The sequence below is a fragment of the Ochlerotatus camptorhynchus genome, unplaced genomic scaffold, assembly GCF_037179485.1.
Source record: "Ochlerotatus camptorhynchus isolate MF236.1 unplaced genomic scaffold, CSIRO-AGI_Acam_v1.1 ptg000101l, whole genome shotgun sequence".
Lineage (NCBI taxonomy): Eukaryota > Metazoa > Arthropoda > Insecta > Diptera > Culicidae > Ochlerotatus > Ochlerotatus camptorhynchus.
In genome coordinates this window covers 1340187-1356006 of record NW_027040591.1, presented here as the reverse complement: position 1 = coordinate 1356006, position 15820 = coordinate 1340187, and the positions used below count along the sequence as shown (strand labels likewise).

Sequence of the window (15820 nt, the reverse complement as noted above, 5' to 3'; positions counted from 1 at the left end):
TTAAATAAAGGAAAGAAGGAATTCCCTTTTCACGATCGCGAATCACCAAATTTCTTACATCGAGCGAAACCTGTTTCGACTTTTCAAATGACGTATACAAAAAACAATGGTAAGATGCACAAACCAAGGGGGGGAGGTGGCTGTCAAATACGAACAATCGTCGCCTACCTCGCATAACTGGTTCCAAAAGTAAACAAGCCATAAGAAATCTACAGCGTTTGTTTACGTTTGGAACCAGTTTCATACAAGATGATCAGTAGGCTGATTTGACAGCACATCCCCGCCCCCCCAGGCACAAACTCCTCGTGAGAACTGTCAAAGGTGATGCATTGATGCCAGATTTCCACAGATGCTCTCATTGTCATTGTCATGAAATGTGATATTTGACGTGTATGATTTAATTTGTGCAAGAATCAAAATCAACTGAAGTAGATTTTGTTTTCTTCATTTTCTTCTTAATAACTGGATACACCAAGGAAAACACTTGAACTTTTCCGAATATACCATTGCAATTATTTGAAAAATAACAAAAATATCATCTAAACTGCATTTTTAGTGTCAGTGTATTATTTATTTGGTCCTGTACCGTATATGCGTCAAAAACATTTTTCAATTTTGTCCCAATGTCACCCATCTGACGGTACTCTTGATTTGTTTCAAGGTAATCATCGCTGTTTTAATATTGCAATGATAAGTCATTTCAATACGCGACCAAATAAAGGGTGAAAAATAAAACCTCTCATATGCCATGGCAACAATCATACTCTTACTGCAGCATGCTACTCTTACAATCGAACAGTAATGCAATGGTATCGCTTTTCCCAACTCAGCTTCCTGTAGCAACTCAATCCTCCCAACCACGTCGATTCCCCCGTGAGTAGTTTTCCCTTTAAAACCATAACCCATGGCATCATCAGCCAACTGTTCAGATTCCACATAATAAATTCGACAACTACAACTTCAATGCATCCACGCCACGCGTTCTTTACTCGCCCTAGTCACAAACACTACACAGACCGCAAGCAAAACTCGACAAACAGCACACACTCACAACTCAACCCATAGCGAACGAAAGGACGACCAAAAAGGATGGCCCCTAAAAATCTCGGCTCCCTCTCGTCGATACTCTTCTAGTTAGGTACATGCAGGATGCGATGCTGCTAGTTTTTATTCAATTCAGTTGCCGTTGTTATCGTTCTTTATAAATATTAGATGCGGCTCTCGGTGGTCCCGGGGATTCACCGTTACCTCAGTGATTAAGTCTCTCCCGACGACAACGACATCAGGGACACGTGTATTACAGCGCAACAGCGGAGGTGTGTGAGCGTGCGATTGTGCTGCTCAACATTGCAAATTTATGCTGAGGTATTTGATCAAGGATTAATTAATTAAAACAAATAGCAAACTAATTAATTGCAGCATTCTCCTCCAGAGCCCCAACCCACTAGGAGCAAACAACCATTCGCGGTGATTCGGAAAAGCGCGAACGAAAACCAAACAAAACTTCAGACAAAGGTAAACAACCCTCATTACTGTTTGAGAGTCTACATGTGTGTGTGTATGCTTTTGTTTGTGTGAACTCTCCCAGGAGCTTTCGTCGTGTTTAAATACCCTCGAACAAACGAATGAACAAATAACAAAAAAAAATAATACAAGCAGATCCTGGTAAGAGACTGACAACAACGCCATCATCGGGAATCGGAGTGAAATTACGAGACCAACGACAATTACCGGGGTTCGAGCGCAAACCGCAGAATCACCGTCGTCGTCGATAGAGGTTGTTGTTTTTTAACGCGAATCGGGAAACTTTTCTGCTTAACCCGCTACGGTTAAGAGCAGAACAAAGTAATTCGTCGTCGTCGTCGGGGGAAATTTGAGGCTGTCATTCCTGGAAAAGTACAAACATTGGTACGTCGGTGGTTGTTTGAAAAGTTTTCGAGTGCTTTGCGGCCGGAGAGACCTTCCCCAGAATTGTTGAGTGATTTCAGTTCCCTTTCTACTCTCGACACAGGTAGGAGTGCCACCCCCCAGACCCGAACCACCCCCCAAGAGACACCGTCATCGATCGTGAGGAGCACCGGTGTGGGGAGATGACGCTGGAAAATTGATTTCTATGGAAATTCTCTCTTCATCACACTTGATCTGTTGTGCGTTGTTGAAGTCGTAGAGGGACAACGAGTTGACGAGTGGGATTTAATCAAACGCCAACGCTGAAAGGTACGTACCGCTCTCTCTCTCTCTTTTATTTGGACACATGTGCGCTTGTTCGTATTGAGCTCAACTCGATGTGCAGAAAGGACGAACCTTACAATTTTATTTTTGAAACCATCTGATTGTTTCCCATGCAGATGGTATGGTTCTCTCTTTCACTATCCCTCTCGCAGGAGGTAGAGCATAATCGATGTGATGCTGTGTGATAGAATGGTCCATACTGGAATGATGCTTTTTAGGCGCCTCTATCGGTCAGTTTTTGGAACTGCAACGAAAAGTGCTTCCACCTGGATGGAAACAGACTGAGCTTTTAGAAGCTTTCAAATATTCTTACAGGAATTATAGGGACAATGACTTGATTGGTGGTAGAAAATTAAGAAAATGTTTATGTAGCAGGGAGATGCTGTTAAAAGGCGAACACGAAATTATTGCGACACCGAAAATGTCATGCCAATTTTCTTATAATGTTTAGAATCAAACCAAAATTTTAGGGTAGTTTTATACATTCAAAAATCAATAGAAAAGTTAATCGATGAAGCCTTGAGTGTAAAATTGAACGCATTTTCGCTTGATGCCCTCCATCAAAGTCTTTACAGTGTCATCCGGTACCAGTTTCTCAGTTTTTTTTCCCATTTTCTTAACATGTCCTTCTCGTCTTTGACTGTCTTCTTGCTCTTCCGAAGTTCCCGCTTCATTATTGCCCAGTACTGCTCCACCGGGCGCAGCTCCGGACAGTTTGGCGGATTCATGTCCTTTGGAACAAAATGGACAGAATTGGCCTCATACCACTCCAGGACACTTTTAGAATAGTGGCATGATGCCAAATCTGGCCAAAATAGCGGAGCTTCGTCGTGCTGCTGCAAGAACGGCAAAAGGCGCTTCTCGAGGCACTCAGATTGGTAGATCTCGCCATTTACTGTGCCCTTTGTCACGAAAGGCTCACTCCTCAGTCCGCAAGAGCAGATGGCCTGCCAAATGAGATATTTGGAGGCGAACTTCGACATTTTCTTCTTCTTAAATTTGTCGTCCACATCGAACTTGCTCTTGCCGGTGAAAAACTCCAACCCCGGGATTTGCTTAAAATCGGCTTTTATATACGTTTCGTCGTCCATCACACAGCAGCCATATTTTGTCAGCATCTTCTCGTAGAGCTTCCGTGCCCGTGTTTTAGCCGTCGATTGTTGCCGCTCATCGCGGTTTGGGAAGTTCTGTACCTTGTATGTATGTAGTCCAGCTCTCTTCTTTGCATTCTGGACGTAGCTCTGCGACATGCCGATCTTTTGGCTTGAGACGTTGGGATTTGTTTTAATCATCCGCTTCACCTTTCCCTCCGTCTTTTTGTTCTCCGGTCCCGGTTTTCTTCCAACTCTTTTGCCGTGGTCCAACGTCAACCGCTCCTGGAACCGCTTCAACACTCTGGAGACGGTTGAATGGTGAATGTTCAACATTTTTCCCAACTGCCGGTGCGACAGGTCAGGAAATTCCAGGGGTTTGGAAAGAATTTGTTCTCTCAACTCGCGTTGGTTCACCTCCATTTTCGTTGAATCGAAAAACACGACTTCGGGTTTGACAGCATGTACACAATACACATCAATGAGAAAGTGTGCAAAATTTGGTTGATTTTTACCCAATGGTAAAAAAGTTATGCCCTGTTGAATGTGTCGCAATAATTTCGTGTTCGCCCTTTAGTAATTGATGCACTCATTTAGAAAAGCTCATTTCCAATCTTAATGGGCTTATTACATTATTTATATTTATCAAAATGTCAACCATGAATGTCGATCAGAATTCTATTGATATTAACCTAAGTGTTTTGCTTAGTATGATCCCCACGATTCTGCTGATTAAGTAAAGTTAAGTTTTCTTTATTAGGGAGGTTTTCAGCCTGAGGCTGGTTCGACTCCGATTCTGCTGATTATACATAGGGCTTAGATATAATTTTGGGCCTACTAAGCACAACCCGCCCTTTGCCTTTATTTTTCGAGTGGATTTTTTTTCACAAAATGAAGGTTTTTACTGCAGATGACTTTTAAATCAATTTACCTTTCCATACGTACCGCAAGATTTGATAAAGAGTAACAAATTGTTGAGATATTGTTAAAAAATCTAACACTACTTCTTGACCCCAATGTCGGCCTACACACTTGATCTAGCTCGGTAAAATCTCCAACAGCCGATTACCTCGGCATTTACTCTGCAAAATATCTATTTGGTGTCTGATATCTCAGCAAAATCTTATTTGTTAGCTGAGTCTCGGCAATTGTTTTACTGAATCTTAGCAAAATAAATTGCTATTGTACTCGGAAATCCTTTGAATTCCTTTGAAACTGTCCTCGGTGTTCCCTAGGAATTCTCCTCCATGTTCTTTTGAAACTGTCATCAGAAGTCTATTATCTTGCAATTACTTTAAATGTCTTGGAAATGCCCTCGGAACTCGAATTTCTTGAGAATTTCCTCAGAATTCTTCTGATCCCATCCTTAAAAGACGTTTTTCTTGGAATTCACAAAATGTCCATAGAAATATTCTTGCCAGAATTCTCTAGGGACTCTCCTCAGAATTCAATTGAAAATGTCCATAAAATGTCTTTAATTGTCTTCGGAAATCTCTTGATATTTTCTTCACCAATTTCATCACAATCCCCGTGGATTTGTCCATAGATTCGTTTGGAAATTATGTTCAGAAATATCCTTTGAATGCACCTAGACCTTTTCACATAATTACCTTCGGAGTGTCCTAAAAAAAATCCATAAACTCATGCTTCATTAGGAACTCTCCCCTGAAATTGCCTAGAATTTTTAAAGAATTCCTTTTATAATCTCGTCTTAATTCCGGTGTAATTGTCTATAAAATTCTACAAGATGAAATTAAGTGATCCCTGACGTCAACTTCATTTGAGAGCGTTCAATGAGCCGGGTTGATAGAATCTCTATCTATTTAAGGTTCATTTATGGATTCTATGATTATTAAAGTACACCTAAACGAGGGAGTATTGATGGTCCAAAAGTGAGGATAACAACAACAAACCGATTTTTTTTTTTGCTGCTGTGAGAATAACAAACTTTGCACTTGAAAATGGGATAACGCAAGTGTGCGTGTTATAAACATCAGAAAGGTCAAAATTTAATGATGGATATTTTCCTTTGGAGTAAACAAACCATAGTAACGGGTAAAAAGATTTGAAAAAGATCAGCCCTGAACAAGGCAGACCAAAACCAACCGCTAATGATCAACTTCGCTGTATCCACATTCCACAAAGCACCAGTTGTGATAGGTTGATATGAAAAAAAAATGCCGAGATTGTCGAAATAGATAAACGTACCCCATTCTAGTCGAAATTCTAGTACTACACTATGTTTGTTTTGATTCACTATGAAAGTTTGACAAATCAAATGAGGGGCTCGTGGATTTTCCTATGTTTCGAGGGGTGCATCGATTAGCTTGGGACCGAAGATAGTACCAGAGCTGAGCCAAAAAGTTGAGCACTTTTCTTCGGGACCTTCTGGTCTTAGAGCTACCAACAATCAATACGAAACTAACGATTTTAAATTGGCTCACCACTTTAGTAGCCTATTGGTCCCAAGCAAACGATTAACGTACCCTATTCTAGTTGAAATTCTATTACTACACTATGTTTGTTTTGATTCGCTATGAAAGTTTGACAGATAACATCAGGGGTGTGTGGATTCATGCAGAACATGCAGGGGTGAGTGAAATAGCTTGGGACTGCTTGGGACCGTTGTTCTGGTACTGAGTGAGCCAAAAATAATAATGTTTTTCTTCGGGACCCAGTGGTCTTAGAGTTACCTCTATGGAGCTACCTCTATGGTTTTACTACCTACTGACTAGTAGGTCCCGAAGAAATGTGCTCAACTTTTTGGCTCAGCTCTGGTACTCTCTTCAGTCCCAAGCTAATCGATGCACCCCTCGAAACATAGGAAAATCCGAGGGGGGCGACACATCTAAATCTCAAATTTAGATGCTCTTGCATCGCGCATCATCTTTTTGCAGGAAATCTTCAAAATCGTGAAAAATCTTCTTTCTATCTACTCAGCGTACGCGCAGTTACCAACAGCAAGCCACAATCTTTTCTGCATCGTAGATAGAGTCGTCCCCCTCGGGAAAATCCACGAGCCCCTCATTTTATCTGTCAAACTTTCATAGCGAATTAAAACAAACATAGTGTAGTACTAGAATTTCGACTAGAATGGGGTACGTTAATCGATTTGCTTGGGACCAATAGGCTAGTCAAGTAGTGAGCCAATTTTAAATCGTTAGTTTCCATCCGGTGGTTTTACCATAGAGGTAACTCTAAGACCACTGGGTCCCGAAGAAAATCATTATTATTTTTGGCTCACTCAGTACCAGAACAACGGTCCCAAGCAGTCCCAAGCTATTTCACTCACCCCTGCATGTTCTGCATGAATCCACACACCCCTGATGTTATCTGTCAAACTTTCATAGCGAATCAAAACAAGCATAGTGTAGTAATAGAATTTCAACTAGAATAGGGTACGTTAATCGTTTGCTTGGGACCAATAGGCTACTAAAGTGGTGAGCCAATTTAAAATCGTTAGTTTCGTATTGATTGTTGGTTTTACTGCCTACTGGCTAGTAGGTCCCGAAGAAATGTGCTCAACTTTTTGGCTCAGCTCTGGTACTCTCTTCGGTCCCAAGCTAATCAATGCACCCCTCGAAACATAGGAAAATCCGAGGGGGGCGACACATCTAAATCTCAAATTTAGATGCTCTTGCATCGCGCATCATCTTTTTGCAGGAAATCTTCAAAATCGTGAAAATCTTCTTTCTATCTACTCAGCGTACGCGCAGCTACCAACAGCAAACCACAATCTTTTCTGCATCGTAGATAGAGTCGTCCCCCTCGGGAAAATCCACGAGCCCCTCATTTTATCTGTCAAACTTTCATAGCGAATCAAAACAAACATAGTGTAGTAATAGAATTTCAACTAGAATAGGCTACGTTAATCGTTTGCTTGGGACCAATAGGCTACTAAAGTGGTGAGCCAATTTAAAATCGTTAGTTTCGTATTGATTGTTGGTTTTACTGTGGAGATAACGTAAGAATGAAAGAGAATCGGCCATATAGTCCATTATATACTAGCGACAAGGGGTAATCAACTCTACACACTGTTAATCCTTTAAATTTGTCGAACCTCTTAACAGAATCCCTTTATGAAGAGCTTTGAGTGGGTTGGTTTATTTCCTTTAAATTCCGTTATAATTGCTTATCTTTTGACAGATACGCGTATTTCGTCTACTACTTGCAGACTTCATCAGTGCCAAGTACTCAATAAGTACTGATGTTGAGTACTTGGCACTGATGAAGTCTGCAAGTAGTAGACGAAATACGCGCATCTGTAAAAAGATAAGCAATTATAACGGAATTTAAAGGAAATAAACCAACCCACTCAAAGCTCTTCATCTGCACACTGTGCCGAAACACAGCATGGCACTCTGTTTGGCACGATGGGGTACACTTTGACAAGAAGGACATAAACAATATAATATGTATAAAACGGCATCACTGTTGAGTGTTGACGTTCAGCAAAGAAAAGAAGTAGATGTCGTGTAGAAAACCAGTTCTTCCTACTTTCACGAACAGTAGCGACACCTGGCGGTAGCGGGCAAGCTTTTTACCCGGAAAACATGTATAGTGTTTGTTAGTTTGAGACAAACCCACTCGTATAATTTATGCTGAAAGTTTTAAACAGAGTTGCCAGAACTTATTTCCGCATATCGATATTATCACAACAACAAATCGGCAATACCAATAAGCGAAATATTCAGTAATATCACAAACGAAGTGACAGACGGAGCGGCTCGAAAACTTTGGTGACTAACCTGCTATTTCAATTTTTCAGTGTACCACATGGCAACACCACTACTACTGGATTGTACCACATGGTAACACTACTACTGGATTGTACTAGCATTTTCACCAACTGCATTAGAATGTTTTGGTTCTATCTCTTTCACTCTACTCAAAACTGAAATGCATAAAAAAATGACAAAATGATACGCACTCTTTGCACACTGTCAAAGAATCATTGTACACAAAATCAACTTTGTTCAAATCAAAACAAAAAAACTAACCCATCTGGTGGATGATGGCACAAGCTTCCAAGAAAATTCTATTACAGTGAACCACATTATTTAAATGGATTTCTTCGCCAGTAAGTCGTCTGTCACTTCGTTTGTGCTATTGGGCAGTGGTGGACAATTTAGATTTGCAATATGGAAAAACTCGACAAATTGCTAAATTACTCGTCAAATCTTTATTTTTGCGGTGAAAAAAGAGTCTGTTCATAGAGGAACGAAAGGATGCTTGACGTAGGACCAGGACTAGTAGGTACAATTGTTTTTGCGATAATGTTATCTCTTTAAATATTTAAAATGTTGGCCCACTGTGTGAAATGTAGCGTTTGTAGTTTTATGTAGTAGCTTACAAAAGGATTGTTGGATCGAGAACAACACAATTAGGGAAATTACTTCTTTTCAGAGATGTTTTATACATAGACTTCTCTGACGTTTGTGAATTGTACAAGTATTAGTGCAGAACTTTGGGTCAATAGAGTTCTCCAGATGCACAAAAGTGTGCGTGAGACCGCGCGCTACCTTTTTAAGTAGTTGTGATATCGCGATACCTTTTTGTTTCTTCTTCTTCTTCATTTTTATATATGGATGTTGGATTTTAGTGTTCGTGAGATTGCGCTTGGAGATCTCTATTCAAAGGTTTTCTTGCACTAATACTTATAATTTACCCAAAGTACTGCACTAATACTTGTGCATTTCACAAACGTCAGAGAAGTCTATTGGCATATATCAGGCATAACATTTGATAACGGCACAAAAGCATTTGTAAACAAACATTCTAAGGCCTTTTACACGCGAACCAAAGTACGCCCACGCAAACCAATACCACTTTCAGAAAGGTGATAGTTGCCCCTATTCGATGATGTTGTTGGTTTGCGTGGGCGTACTTTGGCTCGCGTGTAAAGGGCCTTAGAAAGTTTGTTTACAAATGTTTTTGTGCCGTTATCAAATATTATGCCTGATATTATATCACAAGTGACAGCTGGCCCAAAATACTTATCGAAATTAAAGTTTAATATGGACCAACAGGTCTGTGCCATAAAAAGGGAGAAATTAAAGTTGTAGGCGAGGTTTCAGGTAACCGCATAGTTGCATTTGAGACTATAGAGATTAGTGACGTTAAACGCACGCACACTAGCGGAAGCAACGCCGTGTAAAGTTATTTATTATTTTCCTCTGGCTAACCTAAAAAATGTATGAAAGTAGACCTGTCAAAATGAGTTTGACATCGATTTGTTATGTATTTTCCTCGGATATTCACTAACACGCTCTCACATATCGCACCAATACAACCGGACGTGAAAATCTCAATAAGCCTTGAAGAAGAACAAATAAAGATTGACCAAATAATCAGACCGGCATTAAAAATGCCTTGTACACCTGAACTAGTTCGCCACAGACATCAGTATTCTATTAACTCGAGCAGTCAACTTAAAGCAAGCCACTAGAAGACTAATTGAAAACTAGCACTATATGGTGGTAGAATTCGCCAAATAATTCAAAATAGATTTGGAATTATGGTGTAACAATAGAAAGTATAGAAATTGTAACCATAGAAAATTAATAATGAAAGGTTGCACCCCTTGTGCAACTTGATTGTACTGAACTGGTACAACTCAGTTGTAAACAAACAAACAGATACACTCATATTTGAAAAAAAAAACATTAAAATGTGTTCCCCTTTGAAAAACTCGCTCGATCATTTGTCCGGAGTTCCACTCCTGTGCGTTCAGCCAATCGTTGCTAAGGTTGACTACTCGATTGAAGACTTTGTTTACTCAAAAGTGACTAGTGAGAGAATTTTTTGTCATACATAAAACTGGTAGAACAACGATTCAATAAAAAAAAATTATTGACGGCAAACCGGTTTCGAGGATCATTCGAAAATATCTTATCTGTAATCTGTAAGTAATCTGTAAATCTGTAATCTAGTAAAACTCAGTCATCCGATCCCCAGCAAAAACTCCAGCGGATCGAGTTTATCCAGAACAGCTTATATTCGGACTTCACTTCAATCAAGTTTAATCAAGTGGCCGGTTGAGAGGGTCTTGTCAATACGGCAGTCAAGACGGCAGAAACGGGTTACCTCCAGCCTGTAAGATCTGGTCATCCCAATATGTTAGTACAGTTCGGAATGCGGTCGGCGAAGTCGTTGAGTCTTCATATGGTGCAGAGTAGTTAGATCCCGCGACCATGACAATCAAAATCAGACATTGGAGACATTGAACATCAGTTTATGCACGTTCGCAGTACGTATCATTGTTGGGACCCAAATCAAAATTAAGCCGGCTGCGGAGAAAATTTTGAAGAAGTTTGATATCGTATCATCAAGAAATTGAGAAGGAAATTGTTTGTACATCTGACAAGTTTCGACTACGCTGAGGCAAGTTAATGCTATGAAAATTATAAGCTGGTGAAACTGGGGCTCACCGACCGAAAAATGCCCGGCGGTTGCCATTGATGGGAAAATTGAAAATCCAGACAATGAACCTCGATATACCCTCACTTTCTGGCCCACATGCTTTCACCAAAGGTCACCTACTGGGGGGGGGGGGGGGGGAACGTTTTGACTAAAGGGTGTTACGATTAAAATTTGGTTGACTTAAACTTGACGCATTTTTTTAATCGAACATTTAAAAAAATCTGAACACCCCTCATTTTGTATGTTCTTTTTACTTAATTGATCATTTTGTCAAGCTTCTGCATTCATGTTCCATCAGATGTCACAGCTGTTGTTTGCGGTGACATCTATCAGAAACTACACACAATCTGTTTTTCTATAATTGTTCACAGAGGACACTGCAGTGCAAAACATGTCTGGTACCTCTATATATGCATTTAGATTATTATTATTCGAAGTCCCTCCTTTTTTACACATTCTGTGGGGCATAAAGTATCTTTTGCGCAGAATATGTAAAAAAGGAGGGACTTCAAATGTTAAACTAAATGCATATATAGAGGTACCAGACATGTTTTGTAGTGTCAGGTACTCTATTTTGTAATCTGTGAAAGAGAAATCACAAATCGAGTGTCAACAAAATACATGGCATGTTGAGAGATTGAGCTCGTGAGAGAGAATTTCTCTCTCAAATTTGAATTTTTTTTTTCGGCTCTCTGGGGACTGGTAGTAAAGCGGGTAAAATTGTATGGGGAAAAATCATTTTTAATTAATTGTAGCTTGATTAACTATTATTTCCGGGAAAAAACTGAACGACAAAGTCCCTAATAAATTTCTTTAGGTTGTCGTTTACTTTTTTTCACCTGAATATGCACCGAAAGCGAATTATTCCCACTTCTCTCAATTTCTATATGGGGATTTTTATTACTTCCTACTAGTGGAACAGCGCCATCTCTGTGGAAAATGGTCGAACACAATGATTAATTTGGAGTTGAGCCTCTCACTTGAACTCGTTATTTTTGTCAAAAAAGGAACGAGAGATTCGAACCAACGATATAGTCGAGGATATAGTTCAGCCCAATAAGTTACTTTGGAGTAAATTGCAGATTCTCAAATTTACGTGAAATAAACTTTATTTTGGGTAGAATATACTTAAGAGTAAGTTTTTTTGATGGTGTTAAATGGAAACAACTAGATGCGATTTACTCAAATTTTGGTTAGTGGGCTGTACCCTAGAATTGAGGGAAAAGTACTAGTGATACTAGTGGTAGTTTTCCATCTTCGTGTGCGTACAGAATGATGCCTCTATTTTGATTTTGACATTTGCTCGTCAGTTATGAAAATGGCGTCCAAGCAAGAGGAGCGATGCCTCAAAATTTTGCACGTGCATCGCAAAAATCCGATCTAAGACTCGCGCGAAACCTACATCAAGGCAGACTTCAAACAGCATCCTGGGCAGGAGTTTCATACGTCAAACATTTTCAAGCAAATGAAACTGTCGAAGTTCGCTAAGAAATATCTGGTTTGGTATGGGTTGATGCATATATTATGTCATGCTCTTAGGGGGGAGAGGGGGTCTAAGATTTTGTGACAAGCAATGCATTAGGTATAGGAAAAACGTCACGATAGGGAGGAGGGGGTAATTTTTTGCTCGATTTAGCGTGACATAATTAATGCATGGGCCCTAAGCAATCTGTACCTGTGGCTTGAAAAGCAACACTTCATTGCAACCGGGACCGTCAACCAGGAAATTTACGTGAACGAGTGTCTGGAAAAGCATCTGCTGTTTTGGCCGGATTTGGCATCCTGCCATCCTGCCATTATGCAAAAAAGGCCGTGGAGTGGTATGCCTAATAAAAAAAATACCATAAATACCAATAACCCAAATGATTTATTCCACAAATGGTTTGAATTATACCCAAAACATGTCGTTAAGCAAAATAACCATAAAAATTTTGTTAGGGAACTCTCCCAGTTTGCAAAAAAAGAGCTCTGCCAGATCGATAAATATTTGGCCATCGTTAAGCGGAACCTGAAGAAGACCCAATAAACTGTTGGAAGCGAGTTTAAGTTTAAGGCAATCTGTAACACCCTTTAGTCAAGTTGTATTTCGGACATGTTACATGACATGACATCAGGAACAATACCAAACGGAAAATCTCAAGTTGCAGAAGGATGCTATTGGCGTTGACGGCGACTCTGTAGCTGGTAAAATCCGCAAGGAAACGTCAGACTGTGCGTGAAACATCGAAGACTTGGTACTACCATAGAGGTAACTCCAAGACCAGAAGGTCACGAAGAAAAATGGTCAACTTTTTGGCTCAGCTCGGGGTACTCTCTTCGGTCCCAAGCTAATCGATGCACCCCTCGAAACATATAAAAATCCACGAACCCCTCATTTTATCTGTCAAACTTCATAGCGAATCCATATGGATATAGGTAAAGAGGCTGAATTTATAAAGAGACGACATGTCAAAATTGGAACAATCGATTGTCTGTCAAAGTCATAGGAAAAGGCATTCCAATCCAGCAGAAGACCTGTCAAATGTATAAGATATCGCCTCTTTATAAATTCAGGCTCTTTAGATATAGGATATGACATATATATGGATTCATATATCCATATCAATCCCTATTCTCAAAACACGGTCAACGAAATGCTTGTTATCCAATCTAACGGAGGTAGTTCACTTCTTTCAGCTATGGATCCACACAACCCATTCAGTTTCCACCTGGGGCCACCGGCCGGCTCAGTTCACACTCATCACCCGGAGCCCACACCAAGTCCTCCCCAGAGCGTTCCCGGTAGACGAACACCGCTGGGAACGGTTGGCCTTGGCGGATTCTACGCTCAACCACATGCCTCAGTATCCGCTTCACTGACTGATGAAAACCGTCCATCGGGTAGCGCCGACAGGTAACTGGCTCTCCGTATGTATTTTTTCCGGAAACCGTAATGTTAATCAAACCAAAGCCATTTCAGTCCACCACCTCATCATCAGCCCGGGCCGCCGGGGGCTGGTGGCAAGCAAAAGAATCGCCAGGGCAAATCGGTCCGGCTGAACATCAATGCCCGCGAGCGACGCCGGATGCACGATTTGAACGACGCTCTCGACGAGCTGCGCAGTGTGATTCCTTATGCGCACTCGCCGTCAGTGCGGAAACTGTCCAAGATAGCAACCCTACTGCTGGCCAAAAATTACATTTTGATGCAGGCCAACGCTCTGGATGAGCTTCGAAGGTAAACTTTTGCTGAAATGAGTTTCAAACCTCTGATTAAAAATTAATCCTTTACAGATTGCTTGCCTACATTCAAAGTGCCGCCGGAGCCGGTGCTCCTACGGTAGATCTGAGAACAATGCCTTCGGCATTGAAGCTTCAACAGTTGCTACAGACGCCACAGCAAGAATTGCAACAACAGGCACAGCAACAACTTCAACAACTGCAGCAGCAGCATCAACAGCAACAGCAACAAGCAGCACAGCAATCGCACGCGCAGCAAGGGGCACAACCGCCAGCCAATCCTAATCCTTGAATTTAAATACGTCCCCTTCTACCTATACCTACGCCAACAGTTAAATTTTTCCAAACATTACAAAACAAAGTTTGCCTACGATTGCAACAGTTTACAATGCTAGTCATACAGCAAGATAGCAACAGTAGAATTATTTAGTGAATAAAAGAAGTAATTTATAGAATTTCACAGTAGCAATAAGTTTCGATACTAGTCGATTCGGGCACCGATGCCAAAGCAGGTCAGCAAAGTGACGGAAATATTTCTAATTTTGAATATTCAATAAAGTGTAGCTGAGATTGAATTGACGGTGATGTTTTTATTACTCAGTAGATATAAGACGTCTAGGGAAGAAACTAAAAAACCTCGATCTGAATTAATCATTTTGTCAAGCTTCTGCATTCATGTTCCATCAGATGTCACAGCTGTTGTTTGCGGTGACATCTATCGGAAACTAGACCTCCTTTTTTACACATTCTGCACACAAAATAGCTCACCCCTCACAGAATTTTCCGCCGAATGTTGTGTATGGGGCGGGGCATAAAGTATCTTTTGCGCAGAATATGTAAAAAAGGAGGGACTTCAAATGTTAAAGCAAATGCATATATAGAGGTACCAGACATGTTTTGTAGTGTCAGGTACTCTATTTTGTAATCTGTGAAAGCGAAATCACAAATCGAGTGTCAACAAAATACATGGCATGTTGAGAGATTGAGCTCGTGAGAGAGAATTTCTCTCTCAAATTTGAATTTTTTTTTTGCTCTCTGGGGACTGGTAGTAAAACAGGTAAAATTGTATGGGGAAAAATTATTTTTATTTAATTGTAGCTTGTTAAACAATAATTTCCGGGAAAAAACTGAACGACAAATTCCCTGACTAGTTTCTTTAGGTTGTCGTTCACTTTTTTTGTTTCTGAATATGCACCGAAAGCGAATTATTCCCACTTCTCTCAATTTCTATATGGTGATTTTTATCACTTACTACCAGCGGAACAGCGCCATCTCTGTGGAAAATGGTCGAACAAAATGATTAATTGGTAGGTGCATCATTTTGAAGTATTTACAATGGATGTGGCCACCAGCGTTGCCAGATATACCGATTTATCGGTATTTATACCGATTTTCAAACTTGATACCTATATACAGATAAGGTTTCTCAGAAAACCGATTTTTGAGTTTTAGTACCGATTTATACCGATTTTTTTATTAATAATCAAAATGATAACTGCCTGCCTGCACTGAATTGTCAGAGGAAACTTTTATGATAGACTTTTATCTTCTTGAAAATTAAAATTTTGGAGCCTGCGCTAAACAAATGTCATCTTCAAAAATGTATTATGCTTGATAATCTTTCGACTAATGCTTCCATTTCCTCGCGTTTTTTGGTAACCAAGGAGCCGAGAAACAGCTGATGGTTCATTCCAATAATTTCTGTAAATCGGGAAATACTGTTATTCAGTGGAAAAATAGGCCCATAAAAACGTTAATTTTTGAACTTCCTGAAATTTCTTTAATCTTCCCTTTGAAGTTTCCTCCAACTTTCCCTAGGAATTTCCGTCCACCTTACCCTGCCATGTATGTTATTG

At 40.2% G+C, this 15820-nt stretch overlaps 1 protein-coding gene across 4 annotated transcripts; it reads left to right on the top strand.

The window, feature by feature from the left end:
* The first annotated feature begins 1152 nt into the window (after positions 1 to 1152).
* Positions 1153 to 14472, top strand: LOC135699019 (class E basic helix-loop-helix protein 23-like). Of its 4 annotated transcripts, none has more exons than XM_065219204.1 (6): positions 1153 to 1365; positions 1433 to 1515; positions 2012 to 2217; positions 13408 to 13638; positions 13696 to 13962; positions 14019 to 14472. In XM_065219204.1, exons 4-6 carry the CDS (start codon positions 13424 to 13426, stop codon positions 14254 to 14256), a joined length of 720 nt encoding a protein of 239 aa, XP_065075276.1. In that variant the 5' UTR covers positions 1153 to 1365; positions 1433 to 1515; positions 2012 to 2217; positions 13408 to 13423; the 3' UTR covers positions 14257 to 14472. The 4 variants fall into 4 exon arrangements, with proteins under 4 accessions (XP_065075276.1, XP_065075273.1, XP_065075275.1 ...); XM_065219201.1 differs by having other exon boundaries at positions 1349 to 1365; positions 13422 to 13638; XM_065219203.1 differs by lacking the exons at positions 1153 to 1365; positions 1433 to 1515 and adding an exon at positions 1568 to 1908 and having other exon boundaries at positions 13422 to 13638.
* Positions 14473 to 15820: the final 1348 nt, after the last annotated feature.